The sequence below is a fragment of the Scomber japonicus genome, chromosome 9, assembly GCF_027409825.1.
Source record: "Scomber japonicus isolate fScoJap1 chromosome 9, fScoJap1.pri, whole genome shotgun sequence".
Taxonomy (NCBI): Eukaryota; Metazoa; Chordata; class Actinopteri; order Scombriformes; family Scombridae; genus Scomber; species Scomber japonicus.
The window spans coordinates 12,873,807-12,894,009 of NC_070586.1; the positions used below are offsets into that span (position 1 = coordinate 12,873,807).

At 38.6% G+C, this 20,203-nt stretch overlaps 1 protein-coding gene across 1 annotated transcript; it reads left to right on the forward strand.

Annotated features, from left to right (window-relative positions):
* The first annotated feature begins 1,358 nt into the window (after positions 1 to 1,358).
* On the forward strand, positions 1,359 to 17,887 carry LOC128364869 (protein shortage in chiasmata 1 ortholog). The gene is made up of 28 exons (XM_053325492.1): positions 1,359 to 1,435; positions 3,016 to 3,079; positions 4,005 to 4,134; positions 4,931 to 5,018; positions 5,139 to 5,335; positions 5,443 to 5,605; positions 5,767 to 5,872; positions 5,956 to 6,091; positions 6,189 to 6,287; positions 6,656 to 6,779; positions 6,923 to 7,017; positions 7,592 to 7,840; positions 7,942 to 8,415; positions 9,181 to 9,396; positions 9,992 to 10,186; positions 10,331 to 10,423; positions 10,514 to 10,695; positions 11,120 to 11,192; positions 11,595 to 11,658; positions 12,227 to 12,399; positions 12,483 to 12,588; positions 13,832 to 13,943; positions 14,746 to 14,867; positions 15,042 to 15,129; positions 15,408 to 15,581; positions 15,770 to 15,919; positions 16,951 to 17,719; positions 17,802 to 17,887. The coding sequence occupies exons 1-28, from the start codon at positions 1,359 to 1,361 to the stop codon at positions 17,885 to 17,887; spliced, it is 4,605 nt and encodes a 1,534-aa protein (XP_053181467.1).
* The last annotated feature ends 2,316 nt before the right edge of the window (positions 17,888 to 20,203 follow it).

Below are 20,203 nucleotides of genomic sequence, written 5' to 3' on the forward strand. Positions count from 1 at the left end.
AAAATCATGTCAAAGGTTTTATGTTTCCGCCTAATATTTATGAAGGTCAATAATTTTGTGATCATTTTTATCATGAATCTCTCAAGTCCTCAGAAATGTGATACTCTTGTGTGACAAAGCGCTCCATTTAAAGCCTGCAGAGAGCTGCTTATGCTGTCGATTAAGGATCCAACCGCTGAGTTTTACACTTGATCACTGAAGCATTTTGTTCGTGTGAGAAGTTTCACAGAGAAATGTTTGTTTTAAGGAGACATAAATAACACTGGAAAAACAAAAAAGTTGAAAAAAACCCTCAAAATTTTAAGGCAACAAACTTCTGAAGTTTGAGTTTGGGCTTTGAATTTATCCAACTAAAACATACTTTTAACTTTACTTCAGTAAAAGTAGTGGTTAGGTCCCTCTGACTGATATATTATAACATCGTTAGATTATTAATAGTGAAGCATCAGTGTTAGAGCAGCATGTTACTGTTGTAGCTGCTAGAGGTGGAGCTAATTTACACTACTTTATATAAAGTTAGCTAGTTTAGTCCAGTGGTTCCAAACCTAAGGGTGGGGCCCCTCCAAAGGGTCACCAGATAAATGTGAGGGGTTGTGAGATGATTAATGAGAGAGGAAAGAAGGAAAAACAAAGTTCTGATACACAAATCTGTTTTCAGTTTTTGGACTTTTTCTTTTACCTTTGATATGTGAAATTTTGGATCATTTGAACATTTATTGAAATGAAACCATGTGAGAAGTTTAAAGGGAAAAATCACTATTTGGTAGAGCTGTTAACAACTCATAGACATCTGAAATGTGACCCTGACTACACACTGCTTTTTGTAAGACGCTGATTAAATCAACTCCGTATTCTTTTACAATTAAGTTTAATATTATGCTGATTACTTAAAAAAAGCAGCTAAGGCCTGAGATAAAGGACGGTCACGCTATTAGCACCACCACTACAAGACAAAGACTGTAACCTATTCAGGATGGCATTTTAACTACGTAACAGTCAAAATTGGTTTCATTGTGGTATTTCATATATTGTATTCTATGTGCAGCGGCCTGGTAACTCTTGTTTTGTAAGGTGCTACAGATACAAACTTTAGTCAGCCGTGTTACAGGAAAATTCACCTTTCATTAGAGGTCCCATGATGCAGTCTCATGTCAGTGTGAATATATTTACAGGCTGCACTTGGATGTGAAAAGCTTAACTATGATGCAGTGAAAAAACACATTCCCAGACTGAGATGTCACTGATGATAACATGTTTAAGCTTTAAATGGCTGCAGCATCGTGAACAGCCCGACCTGAACATCGACTAATATTGTTTTTCTCACCTGTCTGAGAAACTAGTAAACCTCACATCCACACATGGATGAGTTTATTAACTTCGACTCTGAGGTCATACATGAGCTTTACAAGCACATGGAGGTCACAGAAGCTGTTTTGTGAGACATAGAAAGGAGGACTTGATCACACTGTCCTCAACTTTCAGAAACCGGACAGTTCAGCCTCCTCTAGTTTCTTTCTCTGAAGATCATCTTTGAGATATAACCTAAGAAGGCGATCGAGTTACTGAAACTTTGTGTTACTGGTTTGATTTGATCATATAATACCATGTTTTAGGTGTTTTATTAGCTAGGACAGGGGCACAGACGTACTCACATATGATAGTGTGGTGAATAGTGCCTCCCTGTGGTAAAAAGCAGCATTTCTCTAAACATTTGCTCACTGTTCTGCCTTAAATAAACAATTAAGATATGATAAAATAAGATAAACTTTATTGCCCAGAAGGAAATTTGTCTTGGGCTTAAAGTGCTGAATACGGCTGCATATAAACAACATATATTACCAGTGACAGGACCAAAAATGCAACAGTGAACACAATAACATAATAGGACTGACATGGTTTCACAGTATTCAGTTGCATATTGGACATGAATATTTCATGTACCCTGTTAAGCTCAAGGTAAAAAAGAAAAAAAAAAACAATAAATAAGCTATATAAAACATTCAAGCAAAATCTATTTTAAAAAACCTTTAAAAATCCTAGAACATAAGTAATAATAAATAATAATAAATGTTAAGCGATACATAGGCCTAGTATCTCAAAGTGATCTCAAGTTAATAGGGACAATTCAACAATAGATCCTGAAAAATGTCTCTATTGTAATAGAAATGTGAACAGTGGACTTACAAATACATTAAATCAAAGAGTGAATATTTAAATGTCTTCATCTTACCTTGTAAACCAGTGGTAAACAAAGAGTGGCCTGTAAGTCAAACCGGCCCTTAAACAAAAATATTTGGCCCCATAATGATGTATCTAAAAATAAAAAGTTTTAAAAAAGTTAAAAGTTGTGTATTTGTCAGTTTACATAGGCTACAGAAAAAAATAAATAGCTTATTATATAATTCTGTGAGACAAATCCCAAAATTATTCAACTTAACTGATGAAATAAATCAAGATTTTCATGTTTTTTTAATGTAGCTATTCTTTGTTTTGGATATTTGTGCTGTTTGTTTCTAATGGTACCAAATATTTATTCTTTCTGAAGATAATTTAAGTGTTGTCAGCAACAATAAAATCATCATGCCATTATCATTTCAAACATTTAACAGAATAAATATGAGATTAAACTTCAGTTATTGTTGTCATAGTTTCCCCGCTCAAATAAAAGCCCCTGGCCAGTGCGCATGCGTGAGATGAAACAGCTCCAGAGAACGCAGAGGAGTGATTCATGTCAACACAGACGATCTTTGATTGAACAACCCGCCGCCAAAAACACCAAAAATAAAACTTATATCACGATGTAAGTTTGATATTGATGAATAAAATCTTGATATTTATGTTTATTTCGTTCAGTTTGTGCCTTAAATCATTGGTTGTATTAAAATACGTGGTTGATTAAAACAGTTCAGTTAGTTTAGCAGGAAAATCAGATGATTCAAACAGGTACAGGTTTTCATTGAAATAACAAGAACATTAAATTAACCTGTGTGTTTGTTTCTCTTCTCGTGTTTACAGGTGTGAAAATGATACTGAAATGTTTCCTGCTGTCAGATATAAAGCTCTGGATTATGTGTTTGAGGTGAGTTTATTTTAAATCAGAATATCACTGAACACTAGAAGTAATGTTGTCCTGTCTGTCAGTGGTGGAAAATAGCTGTGAAAATAGTTTATTTCATTTTCAGAGAACTAAAAACGTAGCCAAGGGCTGATTTCCATTGGCAGTCCCCCCTGCCAGATGTTACCGGCACAATTCCTAAAAAAAAGTCATTACACATAATATATACGAGGTAATTACAATAAATAATCATAACAGTCATAGCGTCACAGTATAGTTGCTTCCAGTACCTTATGCTTGTTTAAGCTTTATACCCTGTTTCTAAGTGCAGCTGAGTAGTGATCAGGCAGGGGAGAAGGGACTGCTTGGGGTGTGTAGAGACTGCAGCAATGTAAAATCTGGTCCATAGGTGTTACTGTGGTTGTGATTGATTATAATGGATGACAGTGGTAGATATATGGACATTAGGGGTTAAAGTGCTGTAGTGATGATTACCAAGTGCTGTCAGTTACATAGTAAATTAGGCTACATGATGAAAAAGGTACAGAAACATAAAAACATAAATAAGTAAATTAAAATTAAAAAAGAAAAATGAAATAAAATAAAAATAAAATAAAATAAAAATGAAAACAAACAAACAAACAAAGCATACATTGCAAGTTAGCAGTAATTACAGATTTGGTCATTTTTAAGCCACCTGTAATTTGAATGTGGCATACGTGTTACAGTCCTGTATCATGGAGGGTAAGCTATTCCAGATGTGGCTACCTGCAACTGAAAGTACTGACTGCCCACATGCGGTGAGCCTGAGTGGGATTATACAGTCCCCTCTTGTAGTGACCCTGGTCGTGTAGTTGATGTTTTCTTTCTGTTTGACATAATGAAGTATTGATTATGTCAAAGCTCTGACTACTTCTTCCACTTCTGCTCTCCTTTCTTTCTCTTTCAGACCACCACCAGTCTGAAAGTAATGATGAACCTGTTGGCGCTGCCAGCACCTTACCTCACGGGTACCAGTGACCTGTATCCTCACAGCGGCAGCCTGCCTGAGGTCACCTACAGGACGCCGTGGATCAGAGGTACACAGGTGGCCAAAGCGATGTCACATAAATATTATTCCACGTATTGAGCTCTGTTAAATGACACAGACGCTGGTTTTATATGTGAAGGTAATGACAAGAGTCTGGATTACATTTTGGAAAATAAACAGTCCTGAATACTTTGGATGGAAATTATGGACGTTGCCTTCAGCGTTTTCCAGCAAAGGAGATCGACTTTTGATTCCTCTTCTTTCTTTTTTTCCTTTTTCTTAATGTTCTACTTTCACACATCACAAAAACAAAAAAAAGAGTAAAAGTATGTTAAATAAAATGGACACTAAAGCTTAGAATAATGATTATAAATTTAACCTTAGTGTGATTAGTCGATTCAATGTTTTGTAATCTCTCTGACGTCTTCAAATGTCGTTTTGTCCGACCAACAGTCCTTGTAAGGTGATATATAATGGGATAGGTGATATAAAATAAATAAAAGCTGTAAATTCTCACATTTATTGAGCTTAGACCAGCAAATATTTATATAATTAATGTGACTTGATATCAGGGGGGACTTTGGTATTAACACCATGATAGCGCTTAAATTTGTACTTTCTGTGTTAAAGGGTGAATTACACTTTTTTACAGCATCACCACAGTTGACACAATTTCTGAATGCTGTGCGTGTTATCTACGTTCTTGCCGCCAACACCAATTATGCTCACACTTGCTTGTAGGCCTGTACACAATAAACCTTCACCACCTGTTTAATTGCTTCAATCATGCTATATTTGATTCACATGATTTATGATTATGCACTTAAAATGTATACCCTTGTTAGGAAAGATCATCTCCACCTGCAGACTCTTCGTCAGCGGCTCTGTACTCGACGACTTGGGACGGAAAAAACAAGTTAATTCACCAGAGAGGTGTTGTCACTTTCACACACACCTTTTCTCAATGTGCATCATTTTACCCACATACTTTTCCACTCATCACTTCATTGTTCATTTACTTACTGTATGTACTTGATGATGGATAATTTCCAGATTTAATGTCACTCTGAATCACGTGAAAGACAAGGTGGAGGTGATTCCCAGCTCTAATCCTGACTCACTGGACGATCCCGACCAGGATGAGTGTATTCGTCTTTTAAAAGACTCAAAGATCAATGATCCGTGTCAGGAATCCTTTTTCAAGTTGTCGGCTGATCAGACGTATCATGAAAGTGAAAATAAGAGCAAAGGTAAATCAGGAGTCTTGTCAGTCTTTGTAAAACATAAAAATCTACGTTTCCACAAACTGAATATTAAAAGACTGACTTTTTTTTAACTTTGGCATTCTTCTTTTAAGATCTCCACCTCCCAGAAGAGATGATGGTTGTCAATTTCCTGCCACAATTTAAGAGACATCTGCCCACGCTGAAAACCAAACTGTCCAGACTGAGGACGCTTCCTGTGGCCGACCCTCTGCTGAGCTCGACAGGTGAAGCCATCTCTGAGGAAACAATATTCAGGTGAAAACTAGCTGCAAGACTTCATCCTGAAATGTGTTTCATAGTTACGTGATTCAAAGTGGTTGCCGTATGTATAATTTAGTTACTGGGTTAATTGTTCCAGTCTTGTCCTGGTTTTTGTTATAATTATGCATTATATTAAAACTTATTGACCCTTTCAGACACTGTGCACCCTATGAGACGCCTCCTGATGTTTTCCCCAGTGACGTTCAAATGTGTGCAAACATTTACGAGGAATTTGTTAAAGACTCACAAATGAAGGAAGAGGTAATAAAAAAGAGACAAATGAATCTCAAATGATTTGTTCATCTATGAAATGACTTTAAAGTTGATCATTTCCCCTCCTGTAGTCTCTGCTGTTACCTGATGTTCTGGACGATTTCAAACTGACCTCAGAAAACTTCACCACTTTTTCAAGCATACGTGGTCGTGTGAATGTTGTTCCTGAACAGCTGGATGAGCAACTTCCTGTCCTGGATTTGCTTCGTAAAGGTAAAGAGAAGATTTTAGATTTAATTAAAATACACAGCAGTGCAGAAAAAGTCAAATGATGAAGTCACATTTTCTTCACTTTCCCTATCAGATGGACCAGTATCTGTGGACATTTCCCAGTATGTTTTACCAGAGGAGCCCAGCAGAGGATGCAAGATGAACGGAGGCCTGATCGACACAGATTTACCAGGTACAAGATAAAGAGAGAAGACACAAAAAATACCATGATTAGATGTCTGTGAATAAAAAGGTTAACTTTAGAAACAGAAAACACATTTTATACAGGTTCATGTCAAAACAGCAGCCACTTTCCTGTATTTCATATTTTTCTGGTAGCTTCCTTGCTCCTGGATTTAAAGGACAGGTTCATTGTTTTTTTAAGTCTGTCTTAAAAGTACAGTCAGGTGCTCATATGAACACTGGAAGAGGTTTTCTTCACTATAATCATTCCTCCGGTTCATACTAACTGTTAAAAGAGACCTGTTTGCTCCTGATTGTTGTTTTAAGACAGACTTTAAAAACTGTGAACTCATCCTTTAAGCTTTATGTTCCTTTCAGTACGTTTGTTGCTTCCAACTGAAATGGAGCTGGACGTGACTTTGACTTCTGAGACCAGTCAGACTTTCATCTCTCTGTCGACTAAAGATCTACAGAGGGAAGAGTCGTCCCTGCTCAGCAGACTGTGAGTGATGTTATAATGTTACAGGGTAGAGTAACATACAGACTTCACAAGTTCAGTAGTTACCTGAGAGTTAAAAAGTGTTGAGATCTGATCTGGTGTGTGATGTTAGTGTAGTTATGTGACATACTGTGATCGTCACGTAGATGTTTGGTGCCAGAGAGAGCTCAAAAGGAGATGGAGACGGCACTTTGGATGGCAGAGAAGCACCCAACCTTCATTCTGGGCTTTCTGTTGGCAGGTAATATCAAGATTTAGTTTTAAAATTTGACATTTAAAGAAGCGTTCCACCCATTTTACACACTGAGCTCAGTTTACCTGTCATTGAAAACAGTTGTATCACAAGGAAACTTTCCAAGGTCTGAAAATGGGTTTCTTAGATTGAGTTTGGAGGCTCCAAATGTTTTAATAAAAAGTCTGCGTTACCAAATGGAAAAGATAAAAGCATTTATCAGGCAGGGAGGGTCTAAAAAATTGTTGGATCTTGACCAAGAGACTTAAAGTCATGATATCTGGCATCAGTTTTGACAGCTTGACTCTCGCTGGTCATGGAGCACCTCTTTAAAAAGTAGCCACATGTATGCATATTAGCATACCGATTATGATATTCACTCCTAGCTTACTTTAGATTTTTGTTTAAAAATGTAGTCTGATGGTACAATAATTATCACTTTATTGCAAATTTTGTGTTCAAACCTCATTATAGTTTTAAAAGTGCAGATGTGTTTGGTTTGAGAGTCTCAGTGTTAAATCAACTTCTCGTTCAGCCAGTTTTATTTCTTATTCAAAAAACTAAATCTGTATTTTTTTGACAGAACCTCAAATATACGAACCTGCTGATTTCCAGCCTCTGTCTGGAGCCTTGAAATTATTAAAGGATCCAAGTTTTGTCAGTGTTGGTGACCAACTGCAGCCCCAGATGGAGTCAGGAGTCCTGCAGGTGTGTACAAGCAGCTGCTGTGAGTTCACAGAGAGCCTGAGCTCCGAGCGTCCGTCTACCGAGGAGAAGGAGGAGAAGGAGGAGAAGGAAGATTTCACCAAACTGTCACTTGAAGATTTGGAGTGTGAGTTTAGTCTTTTTATAAGCACACATTGATTGTTACTTTCAAGCAATTGTTGAAACTCTTGGAGGATTGTTTTAGCATATTTTTACTTCTGGTCTCAGTCGCCATCAGATCGATCCAGATAAGTCCCACAAACGAAACTCACCTGAAGTCACCTGATCAGAAGAAATCTGAAGCTGTTGCAGCCTCTCTCCAAAAAGAAACCATCACTGATTCATCTCAGCACAGCCTCCCGATGCACGCTGTCAACACAAACAAAGAAGTCAAACCTGCAGCGTTAATGTTTCCAAAACCTGAAACCCTCACAAAGACCAAACATGGCGTCACAGACAAGATGTTTTCAGAGGTTGTATCCATCTCTTCTGCTCGTAAGAACGACATCAGGCCCACAGGTAGAGACGTCTCCGAGAGCCAATCACAGCTGAGTAACGTCCCCTCCAGACCGAACATCAGAGACAATCACAGAGGCATCCTGGTCTCCAAACGTCCACGAGAGAAGGACCTGGACCCTCTGTCCACATTCATGATGCTGAGGTCCCAGCAGAGGTCCCCTCAGAGCTGCGTTAACACTGCAGGTACACTGTGCTGCTGCTGTGAGCCTCATATGGGATAAATGAAAGCTGGTTTTGTCTTATATTTATACTTTAAAAAAAATATTTATACATTTTCTGTTTTCATGCTGCAGAAAATTAATTACAGCTTTGTGGTTTAATAGAAGCTATAAGCATTACTTGGATATTATACTGACATACATGTAATACTCTTGACCTTTATAGTAATACTCTTGTTCTCAGGTCTCACATTGTAAGATTTTCGTTAGTGTTTGGGTTTTTAAATTATTATTAAGTCAAAAATATATTTATCCATATAATTAAACTGTAGGATGAGCTTTTCTGTGAACCTGGCTCCATCTTGTGGTCACATGAAGAATGACGCTGATAGAAGTATCAACATGAACTAACCATCGAACACTGCAGGTGTTTCATTATTCTTCAAACTAAAATAATTACAGATATAATCACATAAAGTCCCACAAAAATAACTTTGATTTTATTTTAAGTTCTGATTCCAAAGGGGAAAAAAGATTAAATCTCTAAATGGATTCATTAAAACTACCTTTTTAAAAATTAATAATTTAGTCTGCACAAGAAAACCCCTAAATTCAAACATTTGTGTTGTAGTTACTGCAACAAATAACTCATCAATTAATCATTAAAGTGATGATCAATCGAAAATTTAAATAATTGTTAGCTGTAGCCTATTTTTAACTATTACCCACATCATGAGGTTTTAAAACTTCTTCATGATATGTTCTGTAACTTCACACTTTTATTTTTTAGCACCAAAGGTGGACAAACAACCTCCACCGTCGGAGCTGCGGCCTCCTGCAGACCAGATTCAAAAACCAGACAGGACACCAAACTTGATGAATGCTGCTGTGTCAGGAAACGCTACCAGAGAGCAGAAAGCAGCCGGTCAGCCGACGGGTCGACTCATCAGTCCGCTCGTCACTCAGGACAGAAAGGAGAGCAGAGTCCTGCAGGTCCAAGCTACCGGTACGACACATTCTCAACACCTCCAGTTCAGAGACACTCATATACATTGTGTAGTTTAGTGCTCGGGCCCTAATTATAAGAGAAGAAGAAAGAAAGAAATTCAGCAATCAAGCACTTTTTGCATTGTTAGAGTTCAGCACTCAACAGAATTTAACTTAAAGCTTATTCAGTTATTTTTTCAAAGTACTTTCACCTCTGATGTACATTTTGCTGTTAATACTGGAACAAACGTTACTTAAATTAAAATGGAAGTATTTCTCCATTAAGCAAGGTACCACATTTAAACAACGAGACAATTCAAAGTGGTTTATACAAAACATAAATCATGCATCAAGAGGGGCTATAAAAGCAACACAAGACATTTAAATATGATTAAAAGTGTTAAATTGGAAATGAAATTATTAACTAAAATAGATTAAGACAGATAAAACAGGAGAATAAAATGTTGCAGTACATTGCAGTGTAAGATATTATGGCACAACTACTGGAGTGCTTTCTTACCACTGACCAAACAAAATTGTACATTTATGGAGAATAGAGTAGATAAGTTGAAGTTTGTATTTTAAGTGTTCTTGCTGATCTTGCTCCTTTACAGCTAGCCAGCAGCGTGCGTACTGTGAGCTGCTGGCCTTCGCTGAGCCCCGTCTGTCCTCTGCCAAACAGCTGTGGCTCAACTTCCCAGCGTGGGGAGACTTCAGCAGCCTGACCTCGGACCAAACACACTTCCTGCTTAAACAGCAGGAGAGGGCGCTCTGCAGGACCACCGCTCAGAGCGCAGAGCTCATCAGAGGTACGAGAAGTAATTTTATGATGCATAAGTACAATATTAGATTTTAAAAGCTTCCCACTGTATACTAGAGAATGCATCTTTTAATCCATCAACTCTGTGTGTGAAAGAAGTAAAAGTCTGCTGCTGACATTGTGTTTCATGCAGATCAGGAACTACTTTTCAACCAGGTCGCTCTGATCCACGTGCTGGTGACACTGAAGGACCTGCTGCTGAAGTGTGACCTCGGCACTGCTGTGGGTCGGTAACAACACGCTGCAGTTTAACTTTAACATACAATCGTATTCACCACACGCAGCGTAACTTGCACCCTTCTCTTTACGCCCTAAGAGTACCTGACGAAGGCGGCCGAGGCGTGCGCAGAGCAGAGTCTGAAGCAGCTGGTGAAGAGGCTGCAGATCATCCTGTACCTCAGTCACAGGGACCAGGAGTCGCCCCACAAACTGCTGGAGCTGCATCAGCTGCTGGCCGCATGGCTGCAGGGCAGGAAGGGACAAAACAACAGGGACAAAGTGAGCGTCCACAACAAGAGCAGAACTACTTTAACCCTTTACATACTGTTCATATTCTGACTCATAATTAGTCTCTACACCAATTCACATTCATAAATCCCCCTTCATGTTTAATCCTTAATGAAGCTGTTAGAAAGCAAACAGTGTGTATTCTATTTATTTATGGGGGAAAAAAACTTTTATAGTCAAGAACAGTTTAAAGAATATAAAAAATAAAACATGCTTGAATAGTAATTTTTTAAATGTTGGTGTTTTTCAATGTAAAAATGGGTCAAATTTGACCCTGAACAGTATGTAAGGGTTAAAAACTGTTTATTTGATTTGCAATTCATATAAAAACTGCTCTTTTCTCTGGTTCACATTGTAAACAGAAGTCCTGATGACTAAATGTTAATGAATGATAATTGATTCTTCTCTTTTGTAGATTCTTGTCATAATATCAGTCGACTCTGACGACAGCAGATCCACAATCATCAAAGATTTGAACCAACTGACTGGTGAGCAACTCGTGATCTTTATCAGACATCAATTCAATTATTCAATTCAATTCAATGCCTTTACTGTCATTACACAGCAGTAAACAACATTATGTGTTCCCCCGGTGACTAATAATACACACAAAAAACACAGCAACAGACCATATATATAAAAATGGTAGTAATAAATATAGATGCAGTAACAAATAAGAGCAGTAGTTACAGACTTAATTACACATGCCGGAACATTCCAGATGTCACTCTGATATAATAGTTATATTTTTCGTTCTGTGGATGAAAAAAAGCACTTCTAATAAATCAAACTGATCACAGGTTAAAAGTTAACATCATCTGTAATATTCAGTAGTTTGTGTAAATGTCATAAAGTTAAGTGTAGTTGTGTTTTTCATTTTTTGGGTGCAGATGTAACAGCTGTTTGTCCTATGGAGGATAAGAACAAACTGAATGGTGCCAATGTGGTCAGCAGGTGGGTTTGTAGTGTCCACTACATGAAAAATACAAAGCTGTTTATGAGTGTTTTGTGTTTAATGAAGGTTTCACTGGAAGCAACACTATTTCACATAATGGGGCTGCAACTAATTACTCTTATTGTTAATCTTTTAGTCCATACAACATTAGAAAACCATAAAAAATTATTGCAATATTGTAGAAGTGACATTATCGGACACTTTGTCTGACTAACAGTCAGAAACTGAAAAGAGAAAGAAAAGCAGCAAAAAACTCGATTATTAAAATACTTTAGTTGCCGATTAACTTTCTGTCAGTAGACTAACAAGTGAATCGATGCAGCTTAAACATACTTCATTATATTCCATATGAACATCTAGATAAAGTATAAAAAAAGCATTAAGTAGAAAACAATACCCTCATCAGGCAGAAACATCTGTTTTTTCCCAGCTGGGACTTTCATCAGGGAGTACATGAACTGTATGAGAAAGTTCCCGGGGTGGATAGTTATTGTTTTAGGAAATATTTTGAGCTGCTACTGTGTGTTGTACAAAGTGTTATTTCACACTCCCATCCTGTTCCACTAGCGTGCGTGACAGTGTGTGTGCGCTGGTGTACGAGAAGCATATAGGCCCCGACTTCCCCTGGAACTGTTTCTCCCTGGTGGTGGAGTACGACCATCCAGGCCAGTCTCCGTGGGCCGCAATCTGCAGAGAGAGGAGCATCAGTCACCTCACCTTCAACACCATCCTCCATGACGGTGCTCAGCAAATACACGCTGTGTTCAGACTGCTTTCACATGGTCGTAATTTGTATGTAATTATGTTCTTTTTTTCCATGAAGAGAAGAAGAAAGCCTCTTGGTGCCTGGAGGACAACGTGCCGTACGTATTGTTTGTGACTGAGGGGCTCCTCAACTGTCCGGTGCTGCTACAGACGCTGGAGTCAGTGTAAGGTTTCCCATCCACAAAGACACGTCTCATTACTTCTTATCCAGCTAGTAAAAATGTCTGGGTTGACATTAATTAGATACTGCAGACACTGCGCTGTGCTCCCAGTAGACCTCATGTAAGAGCCACTCATATTAAACAGACTTTAAGAGGCCAATTTGGGCCATTCATTAACTTTTTCACAGTAAGAATTTTTCTCCTAGATACATATGAAGTGTTTCAGACGCTCAAGTCCTGTGCAGATTGATCTGTCTCTTTCTTCAGGGGACAAACATTTGAACACAATTATCTCTTGCTGGTTTATTGGAGGTTCACAGCAACATCTGAAAAATCACCCCAAAACTACGTCTTCTTCCCTTAAGCCTTTGACTCTAGTCTACTAATTTTACTGGATTTTTTCTATTATATTTATTAAAAAATCTACAGTGTGTCCACAGAGTCATTTAAAAGTTGATCTGAAGCTTACATGAGGCTTCAGCAGTCTGAGTTAGTCATATCAAGTGGATATCTGACACATTTATAGTTTTTTTTGCATCAAATTCCCTCTTTATGTTTTCCTTTTGAGCTGTGGTGGAAGTATAGTAACAAAAAAGAGGGACTTTGACACTTTAAAGACTGTAATGTTGTAAGATATCTACTTAATTTGCCTAATTTGGTCGACTGAAGCATCATATTAGCTTTAGATAAACTTTTAAATATATTTTTTTGCACAGGAGAAGGATTTTGTCCTCCATCACTTACATTATAAGTGCATTATGAAGGGATCTTCTAATTCTAATGTTCAGTATGAACAGGAGGAATGATTACAGCAAGAAAAACATGTTTCAGTGTTCATTTGATTGTTGTTTTAAGACCAGTGAACTGTGAATTATGAACCCATCCTTCAAGGCGCCCAAAGTATGCCAAGAATATTTTCCTCACACCATCAGCCTGGACTGTTGACATGAGGCACAATGTTACTGTGGTCACTAAACTGACATTTGTTCTCCAAAGTAAAGCTTTGTGTTTTCATCCAACCTCCACTTTAGATCTTTGAAAAGTACTTTTAAAAATATATATATTAAATATGCAGCGCGGCTCACTTTGGATAAAATATCCTCCAAAAGAATAAATGTACTTAAGCTATTTAATGACTAAGTAAGATTTTTTTTGTCAGTTTCTTTATTCTTAGCTGCTTCTGCCTGGTTTTGGGTGTATGTTACTCCTGATTAGAAAGATTTATTCCATGTGTGCTGTGTCTCAGGTTTAATATAACTGTGCTGGAGAGAAGTCACTGTCCGTCCCTCCAGATGCTCGGCGGGACTCATCACTACTCTGTGATCACGGTGGATGAAAGGACCGCTATCGTTGTTCAGGTAGTGGGGACGGAAATACCTGCTGCAACACACACACACACACACACACACACACACACACACACACACACAAATCAAGACATAAATCAAACAAGACAAGACAGAACGTAATACAAAATGTGAATTCACACGGTTGACAATATGGTGATATACATAAGAACTGAGAATATTCAAAGGTGGCAGCAAAAAAATGAAAGGTTTAAAGTTTGAGATTAAGGGTAAATTTGAACTGTAGCTCATGCTTTGATGTGGTGAGTGTGTGTGTGTGTGTGTGTGTGTGTGTGTGTGTGTGTAGAAGAGTAGTGGGGGCGAGTGATTTGAGTTGAAGAACCGAGAGGGGGTAGGAATGAAAATTATGAAAGGCTAAAACATAAATATTAATAGTAAGAAAGTATAAAAATGTAAATGTTTGAGTCTTATCAAGTGAAAAAAATATTTTTAGCTTGCAAACAAAAAAGAACATTTGGATATGTGGGAGAAGATCTGAAAGGTTGGCTTTTAAATGGAGAGGTGACTAGCAGCGTCCTGGGTCCAACACACAAATGAAGATAATAAAATCTGCTCTGATATTCAGTGTTTTTTCCAGGTTTGAAAAAAAAAGATACTAAAGAATAAAGTATAAATAAATCAGCTCTGAAGCTTAATCCCTCCCTACTGAGCTTCTTTGTTATTTCATAAAAAATCCAACCTGGAAATATAAGTTACACTTGATGTATCATCAGTAACTCTGTCTGTCTGTGCATGTGTGTGTGTTGCGTCTATCTGTGTCTGTGCGTGTGTGTGTGTGTGTCTGTGTGTGTAGGAGCAAGATGAACTGTGTGCGGAGCGGGCAAGTGAAGGAGTGGTGATGAGGCTGACTGCTCTGTCTCTGCAGTACAGCTGCTGCTGGATCATCCTGCACTGCCCAGACAACCGGGAGGGAGGGTCAGTGTCCGCACACACACACACACACCCCTACACCTACAGACACACACACACACACACACACACACACACACACACACACACACACACACACACCCCTACACCTACACACACACACACACACACCTTGTTCACAAAGTCTCACCATCACTGTTGCTGTTTATGTGACTGCAGATTTTCTGGTGAAGCTTTCAGCAACTTGGTGTTGATTTATTCGTCTCTGGTGCTTTTCGGCATGAAGTCGGAGGATCTTGATGTGAAGGTAGAACACGTACATGATCACGTTTTCAGTCTTTAACATCTTTTTATACTACACGTCCTGCAAAGTCAGAAAATACCACAATTACAAAGTCTTATTCCATCATTAAACAGTTTTGTTTTTTAAAATAGACAAACATTTGACTTGCTATAAATCTGTGTTCAACCACAGTGAATGGGGATCTAGTGATGAGTCATTTTAAATGTAAGAATATGATGTAATATTATGGTGGTGAGCAAAATCATTCAAACAAACCCAAACTATTTTACCCTGTCTGTCAGGTGCTGATTGTGTCGGAGGTGTTGGAAATCGCTAAATGGATCAGTCAGATCTGCTTCCTCAGCCTGATGTCCAGTGACAGGGATCCTCTCAGCTACCTGGACAGAGACTGGCTGGCTGTGACGCCCTCACAGGTGACCCCCACATCACAAAACCAGAGCAGGAGAAGGTTGACGGCATGAATGGTGGACTATAGCTATGTTTGGGTCCAGAATTTGGTTGAGAAGGTTTATCTTTGGTTTATTAACAGTATTAATGCTTCATATCATTTCTAGCCTGAACCCCAAAAACTGTGTGTAGTGTTCATCTTCCTGCTCCACTATGTGTGTTTGTTTGTGTTTATGTAGTTTATCTTCTCTTTTAGGAGGAACAGTCTCTGCTGCAGTTCCCGTGTATTAACCCTCTGGTTTGTCAGCTAATGCTGAAGAGAGCGGCCTCCTTCCAGTGGCTCCTGAGGGCCTCTCTGCCTCAGCTGAAGGAGCTGCTCCCTGAGGTGCCACATAAAGTCCTAAAGGTAATATTAAGTTTATCGCTCCCCTTAAAAGGGAACAGTTCCACATTTTTTGAAAATCCATTTATTCATTTTCTTGCCAAGAGTCAACTGAGGAGATCATTACGGCTCTAATATCTGAAATGTATAAGAAATATGACCGTTTTTTAGCCGGGAGCAGGAACTTCCTGGAGTTTCTGCTGGCTGTGTAACATTGAGTGTGTTTATATGCATTTTAGGAGTCTTATCCTGGTTTAGATCATATTAAGGATTTGGTGTTAACACGAATATGAGAAACCTACTTATTCAGCCTTGTAAACATGATTCTAACAGTTTCCATTTTTTGAACATCTCTGCTACTTACTTTCCTTCAACAGTTCAAAATGAACACATTTAAGTTTTCTGACCTTCTGGATTTAACTTCTCCACCTGATCACTGTTAATAGAAACCAAGAAAGAAAAGTCAATGATCAGGCTTTCCCTTTATTTCACTGTGTTCATTATTATTTACAGTCTGATCTCTTGTTTTACTGAGGAACTACTAATGTAACCTGAGTTGATGGCAGAGAATAACAGAAACCTGAGTCAGGTGTTTACATGACACTGGATCCTGTTTTTTTTAATCGGAGTACGTTTGTGAAACCATGATCTGATAAAAGCAAAACATAACTGAGATACACCAAAAACCTGAGCGTGATAATATGATACATGTAGGCATAAAACACACTCAGTTTAACAGAAGGTTGAAAGAAAAAACCCTCTATAAATGCACAAATTCCCATTTTTACAGTTTGTTAGTTACTTATTTTAATTGATTCATTATTTGTAATGAACTTCATTTCTTTAGGGAAGTTCATCAAGTTTACTTTTGATTTGAAAATGTTTTATGTGAAAAATATTTATAGTAAAAGTCTGAGACCACTTTTCAAACTGAAGTAACCACAACATCCACAGACTCCTTTTAACCCTTCTCTCTGTCTGTCTGTTTTCTTAAGTAAAATGTTGTCAGAGTCAGTTCAGCCTTTGACCCTCTGTCCTCCTCTTCCTGGTCTCAGCTGTTCAGTGACACCACCTCTCTGTACACACTGACCGCACATCCAGACCGGCCCGACTCTCAGACTGTGATCAATGAAACAAACCATCAAACCAGTCCACCTAACAGCCCGTGGACCAAAAAACCTGACTCTGATCCACATCCACAACTCCCCATCAATCTGGATGCAGAACCAGAACCAGAACCATTCTCTAACAACCACAGCACCAACTTCCTGTTCGGAGCTGAGAGCGCAGATCCAGACTCAACAGAGCAGGAGGGAAACACAGATTTCAGACTAGATCTGGGTTCCTCCTTCGGTAGCCAGGACCTCCAGAGGAGCTGGACCAGCAGCGATCTGTGGAAGGAGGACGACAGAAGCAGGGACGAGGCAGCGTTCTGTGGCTGGAGGGGCAGATCCGGAGCAGTGGGGCGAGTTGTTGGGAGAGTAGATGATGAATGGGCGAACAGAGCTCCACCAAACCTCAACGAATACACAAACTACCTACAAAGCACACCTGATAGTCCCCTAAAACTGGACTCCACCTTCAGTTACAGCTCCGTCCTGCAGCAGCCAGCCAACACCCAAACATCCACCTTCTCCGCAGGCCACGGCGACCTCGGGCTGAGCCTTCCCGCAGAGGTCACGCTGTGGGATCGAGGTCAAAGCGGCCAAGACTTCGCCTCTAATCTCGGAGGGATGTCGAGAATCTCGGCGACCTACGGCTCCAAATGTTGGATCGGACACGAGAGGAAGAGGAACGGAGAAGCTGCTGGATTGGTTGGCACAGGTGAGCGATGGCAGCTGGGTGTGTTATTTAATTGAAGTGTATAAAACAGATTCAAACGTTGACTGTTGTGCTTGTGTTGCAGCGATGTCGCCACCGAAGATGGGGAGGTTAAGTTACGAGAAGGTGCCCGGCCGAAGCGACGGACAGACGAGGCTGAAATTATTTTAGGCGTGACTTTTGATATTCCCGTCGAAGTTATTAATTGCAGAATTCATGTTTAGATTCAGAAGATTGTTTATTTTGCTTGTTTAAATGCATTTTTCTAATTAACTTGTAAATGTTAAGACACAATTGTATTTTTTAATGACTAAGTGTCTATTCTTGAGGCATGAAAAGAATATAAAATGCAGTTTTTTTCTTACAAAATAATTACAGTTGCTTATTTCTGTGTTATAAAATACTCATTTTAGTTTATTATTATATTGGTGCTACATTAGAGTATTTATACATATTTTAAGCTACATTCAGCTGCTGTATTTTAACACAAAAGCAGTGTTGGTGATTTGTTGCATTAAATCACTTCTTACATACTATAAACTGTTATTTTTCCGGTTCAGCGGTCTTGCACCCTTTTTAAATCATATTTCATTAAATGACCTAAAAACAACATTAAAAAAACCCATAATAAAATGCATCTAAATTGTGCACATTTTGCTTTTCCTTTAAAAAAAAAAAATCTGATTCTAATTGTGAGTTGTGTTGTTGTTGTTTGGGAAGTGGGAGCGAGGGTCTTTCCCAGCTAAACTGATAAAGTCTCTCATTTTAACAGCTCCAATGGCAGGGGCTATTTCTTTTTTTTTTTTTTCTCCCTTCATTTAGTGAAGCAATCCCCTTATCGTCGTCTCTCAGCATGTGGAGAGAGTGCTTATCTTCACGAGCCAGCAGAGTGAAGCCAGCTCCCTCAGGAATGATCCCCAGACAAAGACGACCCCCGGGGACATCGACTCCAAGCCTCCCTGCCTCCGGACAGCCGTATCCAACACTGGCTGGCCACCATCAATAACCCGTCGGCTTTTTCTTTTAAATGCATCCCTCTCTCTTTCTCTCTCTCTCTTTTTCAGTCTCTCTCTCTCTCTGTCTCTGTCTCTGTCTCTGTCTCTCCAGCCTCTGTTTCTAACAAGCCCCGGACGAAACAAAAGAGAGACAAAATGTTTTGTTTTTTAATGGCTCGGGAACAAAAGCGGTGGGCAGGACGGTTCCCATGTGAAGCGAAGGTAAACAGCAGAGTAATGGTGCAGTAATTGCCCCCCCCCCCCACACAATACTTTAACCCTGGACTGAATGGGACAGGAGAGATATTGTGGGAATTAGCAGGCTGTTTAAACCCCAAGCCATCCTTTAGATTTGGATCGTACTCTGACTACAGCCGTAAAGGTCACGCTGTTGTTATCTTTAATCACAGGCGGCAGTTAACCGTGTCACCTGTGTCTTTCCTCTCCTCTCTAAATAAAAACCCAGAGCCAGCCGAGGGCGGTTTCCTGTGACCCTGCAGCATCTTTTTGGGGTTACTAGATAGAGGTGACGGATAAATGATGTGTCCCAGAAGAAAATAAAACATAGCAGAGTGTATTTCACAAAGAAAAATAGAAAATAAAACAAGAGATAATGTCCAGTTATCTGACACGGTGCTTAAAATTAATCATTTATACACCCCAAAACCACCTGTACACACTGCAACAATTAGCCAATTCATCTATTAGTGGAGCAACAGAAGAAAAAAACAGCTATTTGGATAATTAAGTCAAGCAAAAATGCCAAACATTCGCTGGTTAAAGCTCTAAAATGTGAGAATTTGTTACTTTTCTTGATTTTACATAAATATAAATGTCATATTTTTGGATTTTGGACTGTAGGTCAGACATTTAGAGAAATTAAGACATTTGAGGACATAACCGCAGACTCCAGGATGTCTTGATGGATTAATGGTAAATGTATTTTAGGATTATTTTTATTTTATTTTAGATTAGTCAGTAATAAAAAATAATTATACAGCCGTACAGTGGCCCAATAAGCAGTAATTAAGCAGTTTATCGCCCCAAATAAAAGCTAGAGACTAAATTTCAATATTATGATTATTATTATTATTATTAAGCTCACTGTTTAAGACTAACGTTTCATAACTGCAAAGTCCCTGGTTGGATTCCTGCAGTGGGTATTTGTTGCATGTTCCCCATCTTTCTGTCTTTCCACTTGTTCACTCTTGACTGTTCGACAATAAAGATAAAAATGCCCCCAAAATAATTTAAAAAAAAAACATTTTAAAGTAATTAGTATATCTGATCCAGACACAAAATGATTAATTTGGAATTTAATAATGAATATGTCTGCCAGTTTATACTATAAAATATCAATCTCTTGGTTTTGTTCTGTATTTTCATGTCTATTGTTCATTCTCTCAAATTAATATTATAATTTATAGATTTAATTCAATATCTCGCCAAGCTTGATTGAATCTGCCGGTATTTATACTATTTATACATTAAA

Bases quoted from the DNA above. Each gene is read 5' to 3' on its own strand.
- LOC128364869 (XM_053325492.1), top strand. From the start codon at position 1,359: ATGGATGAGTTTATTAACTTCGACTCTGAGGTCATACATGAGCTTTAC. The intron at 10,424-10,513 runs GTCGGTAACAAC...TTACGCCCTAAG, and splicing joins TGACCTCGGCACTGCTGTGG to AGTACCTGACGAAGGCGGCC. The intron at 15,582-15,769 runs GCATGAATGGTG...CTTCTCTTTTAG, and splicing joins AGAGCAGGAGAAGGTTGACG to GAGGAACAGTCTCTGCTGCA.